At 37.0% G+C, this 14,217-nt stretch overlaps 1 protein-coding gene across 1 annotated transcript; it reads right to left on the bottom strand.

The window, feature by feature from the left end:
* Positions 1-3,288: 3,288 nt before the first annotated feature.
* Positions 3,289-13,001, bottom strand: LOC140228995 (aldo-keto reductase family 1 member B7-like). The gene is made up of 9 exons (XM_072309258.1): positions 12,927-13,001; positions 11,677-11,844; positions 9,340-9,456; positions 7,855-7,935; positions 6,898-7,017; positions 6,377-6,483; positions 5,474-5,645; positions 4,472-4,554; positions 3,289-3,319 (listed from the first exon to the last, which is right to left on the bottom strand). The coding sequence occupies exons 1-9, from the start codon at positions 12,999-13,001 to the stop codon at positions 3,289-3,291; spliced, it is 954 nt and encodes a 317-aa protein (XP_072165359.1).
* Positions 13,002-14,217: the final 1,216 nt, after the last annotated feature.

The raw sequence follows: 14,217 nt of genomic DNA, 5'->3' as shown, positions 1-14,217 counted from the left end.
TTCATCGTTTTAGGTAGTACAATTATCAGGTTAGGCCAAAAAATTGTGCACAGATTTAACATGAGCACAAGTTTTGAAACTCCACCACAAATTCCTTCTTCAGGGATTTCATGCTTTCCAGTTGACAATTAAGAAAATATACGGGTATTCCATTCCATTTGATTTTTATATCACATATTCTTGTTTCTTTTTTACTTGATTGATTGATTTCTGTATCATCCCTGCAACATTAAAGTATATTAGCTTGCTTTTGTGATGAGGTATTTTGGAAAAAATTACAAAGAATGGGACACAGAAATGCTATTTTCCAATTATTCAAAAAACAAAAACAAAACAAACACTTTTCAAGGAATAAGTGTGAAATGCAAGGGTTGTGTAAGGTGGCAGAATGTCTTTTTTGTTGTTGTTGTTGCATGTAATGATACACAAACATGCAATCTAGATAACCCTGATACAGCTGTATATGTTTCTTACCGAGGTTGTCTTAAATGGAATCACGTGGATAGTAGATGTGGTAGGTCACTGCATGCAGAACTATAACTAGATGGTGCTCTCAGTGTTCCATGGTTGGTTTTAGTGACAGAGTTTCTGTATACGGTGATGTTTTTCACCATGTGTATTTGTATAATAGACACTCTTATATGTTCCATCTGTGTGTCCTTTAATCAAGACTACTAGTATATTCTATATATTTCTTGCATGTTTACATGAATTTATCAAAACCTTGCCGAGTGAAAAAAAGTGTCTTATGTAAACGTTATATTTTACTTTGTTTACAGACTATAGAAAAAAAAAGTGTGTTCAATAAAATGAAAATGAATACAATTATGTGCTGTTTAAAGGGACTGTACAGTACTGGTTGAGGTGGGGATTCGTGTTTTGAACATTCCTAAGTGAGATAATGAAAAGCCTCTTATGAAATATGAAAGAGCGTGTAATTTTAAGAAGGTTCAATGTTTATTTGATGAAAATTGGTCTTCAAATGGCTGAGATATCCAAAAAAAGTGCTAATAATAAAAGGCGACATGCCACAACTTTATTAGGATCTCTTTGTTTCACCTTGTTTTTGGATATCTTAGCCATTTCAAAACCGATTTTCATCGAATAAACTTTTGATACCCCTTAGAACTGCATGCTCTTTGACATCTCACAGAATGGTATCTGAATATCTCGCAAAACGTTAAAAGCTAAATCCTCACCTTGACCAGAACTGTACACACCCTTTAAATCTTGTTAGATTAGATGATATCATTCCAGGATATGATATGTCTTATTACACAATGTAATTGTTTGACAGATTGAATAAAATGTCGTCCTCGTGCACAATGTATCAAAACTGGTCAGTTACTTATTCTGTAGATGTCAAAGCACTCTATAATTAAGTGTAATTTGTCCGTATAACTAGGCACACCTGTTATAATGAGCCCATTAAAGAGATTATTATTATATCCATAGACTCTACGGGGCCCATTATAGGCTCCCTATAGACAATGCGGTGATCCGAAAGACTCAGCACATTCACTGGATTAAAATCAGCCATCAAAAGCGTGTTTTGTGAAGAGTATACTCACGAGAACAGATGAGAGGATAGAATGTGTGATATTTCAAGGAAAACTATAATTGGAGATGGCTGACAACAATAGAGTTTTCTCTCATTATTTTCGCGTCTGGCGACTGTTCATTGATGCACTTTATGACCGCTAAATTAATCATCATCATGCCAAAGACAAACGAACAAACAACAACAACAATATGTATATATATATATATATATATATATATATATATATATATATTCATGAATATATTACACATTGTACTATATATATATATATATATATTAACAGTACAGCGTATTATCAACTTATATTTTTTGATGTATATTTGTTTATTCTATTCCGTCTTATTTAAAAACAACAACAAAAACCAGGGTAGTCGTTTTAGAGCCTGTTTTTGAAATAGCCCTGTATTCGTACATAATGACTGTGTAACCAATATAAAACTTAAAGCAATATAATACATGTACCATGAAAAAGCCATAAAAACCATAAAGCAGCAAATTGAGAGAATACATTTATGAATTGGACACATCTCCCAAAGTAAACCCCAAAAAGAGCCGAGAAAACAAGCAAATAAGCATCTCGCTGCTGAAATTTTGTATTAAAATCTTTCCTTATTTGTATATAAACGATACCGAAATAGTACGATATACTTTCGCATATACAGACTAAACATAGAAAAGAAAACCCACAAACTACAGTACTTACCCTACACTAGAAGTATGATGTTATTAAAGGAATTATTTTGAGGAAATGATGGATCGTGGCTGACATATACAATGAAACAGGATACTACAGGCAAAATTCCTTGATCGTCAGCTCCTCAGTTTATGTGCTCGTCAACAGTATAAGGGGATCAAAATAAAATTGTCTAATAGACAATATATATTCATAACTTTTTTTTTCATAACTATTTTTGTTGCTTTTGAAAGCCGCCTGATTAACATAAGATCATACAGGCCATACCAACAATATATATATTCATTTACGCACCGAATATCTCAAATGATGTGACTTGAAGGATATGGTGACGTCAGGTTTGTGAAATTAACGCACGTGCAAATGTATTACATGTAGTAACTTCATTACTGCCTGAAACAAAGCAACGAAAACAATACTACTACAGGCTAACAAGCGAGTTAGGAGCTAGCTCATGGGCATAATGGTACGACGGACCCAATATCTTCTTCTTCTTTTTTTCTCTCAGTCGGTTAGGGACACTTAACCCGTATAATTTTCCCGCATAAGCTTTGTTTACGTAACAATTTATGAGATTCATCAAGCCTGTGCAAAAAAAGAATGAACTTGCGTAGACCAGATGACCGGAATGGTCCGTCAATTAACATTTGGGAGAGCATCCATTTCATAATATATGATTATTTTTCATAGAATATATTAACAATCTCTTTCTGCTGATATTGCCACATACAGCTTCTGCTCTCAGGTAGATGTACATGAATAATCATCGCATCACATATGCTTATCGCAGTGAATTTAAAAGCCAGCATGCCCGTACGTATACGAATGACCATTATTGGTTCTGCTCCGTAATGCGCAAAATGGAACTGCGAACTGGCTTATTGGATGAGGATTCTAAGGGGCAAGTGCATTCAAATAGTCCTACACACGACATTAAGTGTCATTTCAGTCAACAATGTATACTTTCGATATCCTACTCTACAAATCTTGTCTGCCACTGGTTCCAGTACGTCTTGCCCTGTTTGCTAGGTTAGAAAGGGTAGTTCTTGCAGTGTTTCGCCCTAAAGAGGCAGTGAGGTGGAAGAGGCAAAAGAATTACAATTTACAAAACTGCACAATATCTTCTTTTTTTTTTCACCAATGCACATCATGACGGCAATATTTAATCTTCATATGAGCGCCATTTTTTTGACAACCCCCCAAAACGCAAGATGAGAATTATTTGTATAGTACACGTACACTATATACTTCCCATATCTGCAAATGTCTCATATCTCTGCGACAAGGAACCCTGTATGTAGATGTCTGAATTGTGCGCTAATTAGTAATGCTAACAATGAGATTCCATCTTGTCACTTTCCCCAAAGTACAATGCATGGATGTTCCGAATTAAACCCCCCCCCCAAAAAAAAAAAAAAAACCTATTGCCTTGTGTTGCTGCATTTAGTAGTCTGTGAACGAGTACAGTAATGCGAAATCATGAACTTCAAGTCGTTGTCATACAGCAACAATTAATTTACTAGTATCATTTGGGGAACTTTAGATGGAACAACATCAAATTGACACATTTTCAGTGATCACGGGACAGTATTGTAAGACCTCAGAGGCGGATCCAGGTATTTCATAAAGGGGGGGGGGGGGGGGGCTCAAAACGAAATTCTGGTAGGCCCATACCACTTCTGGGTTTAATCAGCTGAAAAGTGAAAAAAAAGGCCTCATGTGCCTTTTCTCATGCCACTTCCGAAAAAAAAGGGCTTCAGCGCAATTTTCTGGTGCCACTACAATAAAAGATTAAAGGGGCGGGGGCGCAAGCGCCCCTTTCATTTTCTTTTCTTTTTAAGTTTTTTTTTTTTTGTTGTTTGAAAAAAAAAATATAGGGGGTGCGGGCCCTGTGCGCCCCCCCCCCCCCCCCCCCAATGTAGTTTGCAGGCACAAACCCTTGTTGGTCGTATAGGAGTCTGCATGCGCCAAGACTAACACACGCACCAGTTTCAACACAGGGCCTATGGGACAGTGCCAAAGTGGTGCATGTAGTAGTCTTGGCGCAGACTCCTTTACGACCAACAAGGGTTTGTGCCTGCAAACTAGGCCCGATCAGCCACTGGACCTTACATAAAGCAATAAGGCAAATTTACAGACGATAGAAATAACTTGGAATATCCGTTCAAGCTAGGACAATAATTCCGTTTATATTAATTCTGAGGAAAACTTACATCTCAAATCGCAAGAGGTGGTGATTCTTGTTCAGCTTGGAGAGTTGTAGAAGGTCGTCTTCTGGCAAGGTGAAATTCAGTGCCTGGAATTGTGACAAAATTAATTATCCATGAATTTAATATCACCTATGCCATTATCTTTTTACAGTTTCATTATTTCATAACCAAGGGTGAAAGTATGTAATGTTTGTTTCTATTTTAAAGTTGCCATCTTTAAAGCACAATTGCACACCATACACAAGTGGACTGTGACAAATTGAATAAAAGCAAACAAAGAGTGATTAAGTCGAAAATGAAAGAAGAAGGTCATGGATTTTTTTTTTTTTTTTTGAAGTTTAGAATATTGTCACCGAATAGACATGCAAGTTAGCAGGGGCATTGACGTTCGCACGTTGGTAGACGTGACCACGTTGTGCGAATTCACTTTGTCCACAGCAATGAATTTACAAATTTATTCAGTGGGAATTAGCTGCCGGATTTGACAGCAAGATAGAGCCTACATTGTACACTAAATCTTATTCCACTTGTTTTGCATCTATACGCGAGCTGTTCCTGTTCTAAACAGCTTTTCATTAAAAAAAAAATCTCCTTGTTTATTGCTTGCTGTTTTGCATCCGCTTCAAAATGCACCCATACAATAATATACAGGGTATCAAACGTTTTATGCAGGGGCCGCGGAACCCGGGAGGGGGCTGCACACCCCCCACCCCCCCCCCCCCGCCAACCTTTTGGGTCTTAAAAGAAGGGGATCGGATAAAAAGAGGAAAAAATCAAAACATCCATGAACTTTGAAACGTTCGGTCCCAGATTCATCCACCTGGTTTCGCGGCCCCTGATTATGTATTATTATGACGTGATCTGATTCATCAGGAGCCGTAACAATAATTCGAAATTAATCTACTCCATCGGAAACAGTGACAATAGTTTGTGATGGTGTAAGTATATCATTGTATTAGATCTCTTTGTAATGACTTTTAATCGTTGTCTATATAGTTATGATACCTCAAAGTTTTGCCGGATCCTCGTTGGGGAGAAGCTCTTCGGGACCACAATGACACCTCTCTGGATCTGGTATCGTATCAAAATTTGGGCGGGGGACTTGCCCAGGCTCTGGGCTATCTGACACACCACAGGTTCTTCCATTAACACTGGGTCATCAGGATGACGCGTATTACTATAGGAACAAAAGAAAAATATTTCACAATTCCACAATTCTGAAGAACCACAGATCAACAATATATAATGGACAAGATGTGGAGTAAACTGCATGGTTTATCGTTGAACCAGGGATTAAAACACACAAACATACCAACCAAAATTATGATAATAATAACAACACAAAACAAACAAACAAACAAACAAACAAACAAGCAAACAAACAATTTCAACTGATAGAAGTTATGCGTCAATATGCGTCTGTGGCCACCTTTTCGTCTCAGGATTTCGAATCAAACTATTAATTGTTTAGTACTCAACACACAAAGTGGGCCTACGTTTTGCACCTCGAGGTCTCCTGTAAGACCTTTTTTTGGCTGTCCTTCTGAGTCAGTGAAGAAGATTCAAGGAAGAAGAAAAGATAAGATTTCGGACATATGAGTCTATTATATAGATAACGAAGGACCACGGTCAAGAAAAATTCTGTCAATAATAAGAAACATATAAATACATAAAAATGAAATGCCATCATTTTCTAAAAGTTAACCGTGGACATTAACGTCTGCCCTTCTCCCTAGAAAAAAGGAGGAACAAATAAAATCCACACAATTTCATCCGATGAAAACATTTGGAAAGAGAAAAGCATGCGTTTATGTTATCATGTCTTCGCCTCAGCCAATAAGGATAGGGCTTATGCACTTAGCACAGTTTTATTTCCATAAGATCTGACAGAAAACCCCGGATACTTACTCTGGTCTTTCCGGAGAACCTAGTGGACTGAACGCTGTCACGGTAATACCATGCTTTGAGCAAAACTCTATGAGCTCTGTTTGAGTAAGACGCGGATGACTTTCGACCTGCGTGTTATAAAGACAGGGAGAATAATGAAAATGAATATATTTCTTGAAATTTCCTACCAGAGACAAAGAATATAGTAACTATTCTGCATAAGTAAATTGTTTAAGATACTTTTTTTTTTAATAATTGAGTGGTCATTAGGCATACAAATGTTATCATATTTTGCAAACTGATACATTTCTTTATCATATATCGTGATGTAATCTATGCATTAAACTTCTATAAAGTATTATAATTATGTTTCTGCTGGAAATGAAAAAAAAAGTGATTTTTTTTTTTTATTGTGCTAATCGTTGTAACACTGTGTTGATAATTCACGCGTTTGACTTGGTTAACTGTCAGCCTCAAACAAGAGCATTATGTCAGTTATCAATCAGAAATCCATTCCTGCCAAAATTCACATTTAGACTTGCCTGATTGTTCGAAATGGGGTGTTTCGGGGGCAGACTGAGTAGTCGCTCTATCTGCGCGATGGTGAAGTTAGACACGCCTATGGCTTTCACCAGGCCTTTATCAACAAGGGACTCCATTCCCTGCACACAGGAAAATAAGTACAAGAGAATTAGCACGAGAAGTTGAAGATTCGGAGATGACGAAGAAGAAAAGTAGCAGTGGTAGCAGGAGAAGATAATCATAAGAAGGAGTATAGTAGAGAATAATAGTATAAGAAGGAAAAGAAGAAGGAGGAGAATGAGAAGGAGGGAATAGAAAAGGATGAGGAGAAGAATCAGAAGAAGAAGTAGCAGTAGAAGACAAGAAGGAATGACAGAGAATAAAAGACGAAGAAGAAGAATATAAGGAAAATGAGGAGAATGAGTTTCCAGTCGGGGAATCACGAGAAGCACAAAATAGAGGTTTATTGAAAATTATCCCCTGACAAATAATATATAATGCAAATAATAATCAATAATAACATCATAATATCATAATTGGATTGAAGCAAAAATAAAATGTATAATACAATACTCAAGAAAATACGGCAATTCACTAAGTAATAATCCATCGTCTCTGATTATATACAACTTTCTGCAGATGTGGTACATGGTAAACCCACCTCCCGTTATTCGTGAGAATACTGAAAAGCAAAAACTGATGACATCACCGCTCACCTGGATAACTATTGCTGACCCGTCTGCTGGTCGAAAGGGTAGAATTATAGGACCTACTTCTATTACTAAAGAGATCATTATTTTGACAGATCTTCATAAAATGAAGGGTATGACTACAATGTTATACACTGGTATCAACTCAGACAAGACGTTGCATAATACACAGTAGTCTTTTTTTTTTGTCCATTTCTCGTTGAAATAGACATTTTCGATCGACCAATATAACTTTGACCTCTTGCACCAGGTATATGCATAACATACCTTCCACGCATCAACATAGTCAACACTGTCATCTCCGATTAAGACGCCATTTTTGTCAAGTGGAAACGCGCCTTTACCATGCTGCGAGTAAAAAGAAATGGAATCATGGATAGGATGGTTAAGATGCTTCAATAGAAGTGTACTAACTGGTGAGCCAAAATCCGGTTATGTTTGGTTCTTGTTTGTTTGTTTGTTTTTGCCTTGGGCGTTACTTTTGGATGACTTGCAATGCTCGTAGTTTTATATGAAATGAATAAATACACACACACACACACACACACATATATATATATATATATATATATATATATATATATATATATATATATGTATGTATATATATATATATATATATATATATATATATATATGTATATATATATATATATATGTATGTATATATATATATATATCCATGATATTTATAAAATGTATATTTTTTAAAAACTCCGTTCTATCTTCACTAATTCCTTTCTGTTTGATGACCTTCATCTAACAATATAGTGTCATTCTTCCGGAGCTTTGCTCCAGAAAAACTTCCTTTGCCGGTATCTTTTTTTTTTTTTACTAGAGAGTGAATACAAGCTTTGTTCGTGGTAGTACAATTGATGGCCCATTTTATTATGGTTGTACATGTACTTTGAAAAGATGATCTTCATTTTGCTACGAATACCACTGATAACAGCGGAAAAACAAGGTTCCAATCACTAGGCAGCTCAATCGCCCCGCGGCCCACGCATGCTTAACAATATTCTCTGTGTGTTCATTGGAGGTTGTACAAGTCGGTGATCCGTATTGTGTAAGTAGGCCTATACACGTTGAAAACATGACATCAGTCGAAACAAAGTGTATAAATAGAGAACTTAAAAACATACATTTTTCTAATTTGCCTTTTCATTTTTCTTTTTTTTTCCACCCACGACAATAGTTTAACCCAAGACTTTGTCTGACCATTTCTCCTTGAAAAAAGTGAAATAGCTGTAGATATTTATGAGTTTTACCAGCAGACCAAACTACTATACTAATATAGTAATAAATACACCTTCAGAACCGTAAGATTACAATGCAGTGTAAAACCGTGTTAATGCTGCCAGATTTAAACAATAATGAATGCCACCTTTAGTATTTCTCTGAGACTTGTGAAATAAAAGTTTTATCACACTCACTGTTTCAAGATCAGGAAATAGGTAGTTTACAAAGTCATTGATCCAAATATAAAGGACTTATACCTTGTATCATTCCTTTCCATTATGAACCCTTGCATGTGTGATTTTGAAAAGAGAAACCAAAAGGAATGAATCAACATGAATCAAACATAAATGAAATAAAATGAACTTGAATAAAGTGAAACAAACTCAAGTAAAATCGGATGAACTGACTGAATTAAATTGAAATGAAATTGAATGAATGTGAAGAAATCATACCGTATATGCAATAAACTTGAATATAACAAATGTGATAGAATTAAGAATCGTATGTGCTTACCACCAGAGCAACTGGCCAGTGCATTAGATACAGGTCAACATAGTCCAGGCCAAGAGAGGTCAGAGATTCTCTCACGTTCTCTTCCACGTGATCTGGATGGAAGTTGGTCAACCACAGCTGGGGGAAAGGACAGAAAGAAACACTTTAATTCCATCTAATTTAATTCAGTCCTATAACTCGTTTTCTCTAGGTCATAATCAAATCATTTGTTCACAAAGCAACTTCATACATTTACATACAATTTCAAAATCACGTAACGTATATGCCTAATGCACAAGCGCATTCAAATTAACACTTGGTACTGTTCAAGTAACATCAAATGGATCCTTCCGATAACGTTGTGGTCATTCTCGTTCAAATTGCACAAATGGAATTTAAAAAAAAAAATGTAAGAAGTATACAATACTAGTAGGCCTATATCATGTTTAAAGTATACGGGAGGCAAACCTAAGGGATTATTTATATTGATTGCTTACAAATACAAGTTTGGAAACAGTTTGGACTGCCTGGTGTGAAGCAAAACGCAAATGAAATTTTTATAGATGGCAAAGGATATACGATGTGTCTTCGAACAACCTAAAAACATGGAAAGTTACATTATGAGATTTATACATACACACTACACCCATCCATGCACGCCCGCACACACACACACGCATAAATAAATAAATAAATAAATAAATAAATAAATATTATATATATATATATATATATATATATATATATATATATATATATATAATATATCCGTTTGGTAATATATATATATATATATATATATATATATATATATATATACAGTATGGCCCCCCCCAAAAAAAAAAATACACAGGGAACCTCCGCAATGATAAAATTATAGGGTATGAAACTATAACTCATTACCAACATCTTACTGAAAACCCCAGCCGATTTGCTTCAGTGGTCAAAGAGAAATGAGGAGTTTTGTAGAGCACGTCAGGAATCCCTTCCCTCCAAGCTCTGTCCATTGTGTTCACACATTATACACTGCTAAGAGCATCCATGAGTGCTGAATTTGAAAGAATCAGACCCATGACATGCTTTCCAAAGATCCACATTTCTCAGTGACAACTTAACCAAATTGAATGGGGTTTTCTGTAAAATATAGCTCAGATGTTACATTTTAAGACCCTGAAGTAGCATTTAGACAGTCTAATCATATTGGAAGTTTTCAATGCAAAAATCTGATTGTATTTTTTTTTTTTTGGGGGGGGGGGACATACTGTATATAATATGCAGCTAGTGGGATGAGAGAAAGAGAGAGAGAAGGGGAAAGAGGGATAATTTTGATTATAAGCATGGACATAGATACAATCTCCATGCATGATGACATAAATCGTGTTTTAACCAATACATTTTGTCATGTCTTTCCTTCATCTAATCTTAATGAGATCATAACGAGCAAATCAAGCTGACAGATCATGTGATATTAATTTGTTCACAACAATAACGAAGGATTTTTTTTTTTTTTTTGACAAAGTGGGTAGGGAGGACTGCCATACAACCGAAAGCGGAAGAAAGGAAACTATAAAAGTCACTATAATTCATTAACATCCTCTGACGATGAATCGAGACTTTTATATAACAATAACACCGTGTAGGAATAGATTTCCCATGATGATAACAGAGTAACGTTCCCCCCCCCCCAAAAAAAAAAGAAGAAGAAGAAGAAGAAGAAGAAGGAGCAGATATAAATGCAGGTATACTTAGAAACATTTCTTGTTACACAGAATGCCGAATCAGTTCTTACTTGGAAAGGTACACTCCGTGCCTTAATTTGCTATCTGTAAGTTTAAAATAACATTTATTTTCACCTTCCCTATGTCATACACGAGCCTAGCTCTTATCTATTGGGTTAGAAATGCCATAAGTAAAAATGCCAGGGCAAATGCCAAGGTAAAAGGTGACAATACAAGGATGTTATAATGTATAACTATATGGAGGTCTACTGTACAACGCTATGAGCAATGTGCCATGGGTGACGGAGCTTGACGGCAACGTTGGTCTAGTCATCCGCCGGGTCATCGCTAGTGGATATGACGTCTCACATACCAATCAGAAGGTCGCTGGTTTGAGCATGGAGCTACTAACAGAGTAGCTCCATGGTTTGAGGTCAAGCCCAGAATGTGATGCCAATGATTTAACAAAACTAAAACACTGAATAAGTTGTGTCTGTTTACGTCAATGACAGGCAATCTGTCAATCAGGGCAAGAAGATGAGGTTGTTCGTTGTTCGTAGACAGAAAAAGATTGGCATGCATGCAGTCGATGTTTAATTAGAATCTAACTTTTATGAGTATAACATTGACATCAACTCACCTTGGTGGTGACGAACAGGTCTTCGCGCTTGATGGTGCCGTCGTCGATCTTTGTCTTGATCGCCTTGCCGACCTCTGTCTCATTCCCGTAGATGAAGGCCGTGTCGATGTGGCGGTAGCCGCAATCTATCGCGGCCTCCACGGCACGACAGGCGTCACCGTCTCTCGGCTGATGAGAGAAAGTGGCATGTTATACAGGCAAGTGCAGCTATGGTGATGAAGTTTGCGATGGCTTTACATGTTCTTTTATTTGTTGCTATTAAACTCTATCCTACACACACACACACACACACACACACACACACACACACACACACACGCACATACACATGTTTATATCTTTGTATTTAGATATATCAAACATTATATGTTTATACATGCATTATTTATATATTATGATATATAATACATATATATCATAACGATACAACTGAGCTACACATGCAAAAAAATGCACGGGAGCCTGGTTTTCTTTTTTTTTCTTGTCAGCTGAAAGTGCCAGAAGTGGAATATTTTTCCGCCCCCCCCTTTTTACGGAATTCCTTGATCCGCCACGACCGTGTAAATATATAGTTACTGTAAGACCTACATGTATATAACAAGGGCGTTTAAGTCTCTTCGAATGTTTCCCCTTTACTAGTATTTCTTCTACAGATTAAACCTATCAGGTATCCATCAAGCGATTCCTAAAGGTTTGGCGGAGACTATGCTCTTTCAAAAATATGGCCCTTGACATTCTAAGCATGACTCCCGAGACGTTTGCATGTGCATCACATTGTGTTCGATCCTGAACACCAGATGACACTGGGGCTCCGTGGAGCAGCAACATCCGTAAAAACAGGTCACGTATTATACCTTAAAGGGATGGTACAGTATTGGTGGAGATGAAAATTGGGTTTTTAACTTTTTGCGAGATACCAAGAAAACACTTATGATATATCACAGAGCATACCATTTTAAGAGGAATTCAAAGTTTATTTGACGAAAATAAGGTTTGGAATGACTGAAACATCCAAACACAAAGTAAAAAAAAGCGATCATAATAAAGTGTGGGTCCCACACTTTATTAGAATCGCTCTTTTTTGGATATCTTAGCCATTTCAAAACCAATTTTCATCAAATAAATGTTGAATTCCTCAAAGAATTACATGCTCTTTCATATTTCATAAGAGGTTTCTCATTATCTCACCAAAAAATGTTAGAAACCTTAAATTGGGTCTCAACCAAAACTATACGATCCCTTTAACTTACCCGCCATGTCCCGAGACCGAGGAGGGGGATCTTCGCTTCGTTTGGTAGATCAGCATACACGTTCGAGCCAGCCATAACTGCACTTACTTCGATATCGCACAAACAAAACTGAAATGTTTACAGGAAAACAGGCGTGAGGGGTGTACGTGAACTTCAGTCAATTTGCGGTTTCGGGCCTGTCGGTGCGTGCAAGGACAGTTCACAGGCCAAGATATTTGTGGGACGAGAATTGACCTACATTGTACTTCATTCAGTTGACCGGGTTCATAACGCATCTATGAGAGTTCAGATGAGCGTGGGCAAAATAATGGCCAAAGCCAAATCGGTATGGGAGTATTCTAGTTATTTTTTTACCCATCACTCCTCTGAGGCGGGTATCTATGCTATTCCTCTGAGGCGGGTATCTATGCTATTATTCACGTCTACAATGGCTATGGAATTCACGGCCCAAAATCATTCATAATAACCATCATCTTTTCACTTACGTGATTGGCATTGTGATATTATACTAAAAAGATCACAGGGATCTCGTTACATAGTGACAGTACTATATAATCATTTAGATATTATAACATATAAAAAGAAGAGAGAAAGCATGACATTATGATATGGCATACACATCATCACGTGCCGATGGAGGTGTTGGATTAGAAATGATGATTATTATCAGAAAGAACCTACAGAATTGATGTTTTTCAATGTCTCTCGTGAAGTACGTACATACAAGCTGCATACATACCTTGTTTTCAGGACGTCAGCAGCATCTAATCGACTGACACATTTTTACCGAGCTGATCCGATGTTACATCACGTGACTAGAAACCAGCTCACATGCCGAACGAGTTCGTAGTTCATTATCGCAATCGATATCAATGACTAAAGTTTCTACGGTACTCACTGTGCAGGGGTCGTTTAGAGTGTGCGTGGGGGGGGGGGGGGAGGCGAGGGGAGGGAAGAGGAGTGGGTGGGAAGGGGAGGGGAAGGGGCAAAGGTAGCGCTCGCTGTTGGGTCAAACCCTGAACGGTTCCTACACCGGTCACCCTGATCATAGTAGATAAGAGATATGCCACTCCTTCACCAAAATGTGGAACAGGGCGTATACAAAAACCAGTCAGATATGTCATTATGTTCGGGTGATTATGATGCAACGAAGTTCATTTATATGCAAAACGCAAATAACGTGGAAGAAGAAAACATAGTTTGTTGTACCTAAATTTGCAATAAACTGTTTTGATAATATTACAAGATACTTTTTCGTTTTCTTTTGGTACTTTGTTGAGCTCATATCTAC

The sequence above is a fragment of the Diadema setosum genome, chromosome 5 (assembly GCF_964275005.1).
Source record: "Diadema setosum chromosome 5, eeDiaSeto1, whole genome shotgun sequence".
Lineage (NCBI taxonomy): Eukaryota > Metazoa > Echinodermata > Echinoidea > Diadematoida > Diadematidae > Diadema > Diadema setosum.
This window is presented reverse-complemented; position numbering and strand designations above follow the sequence as displayed.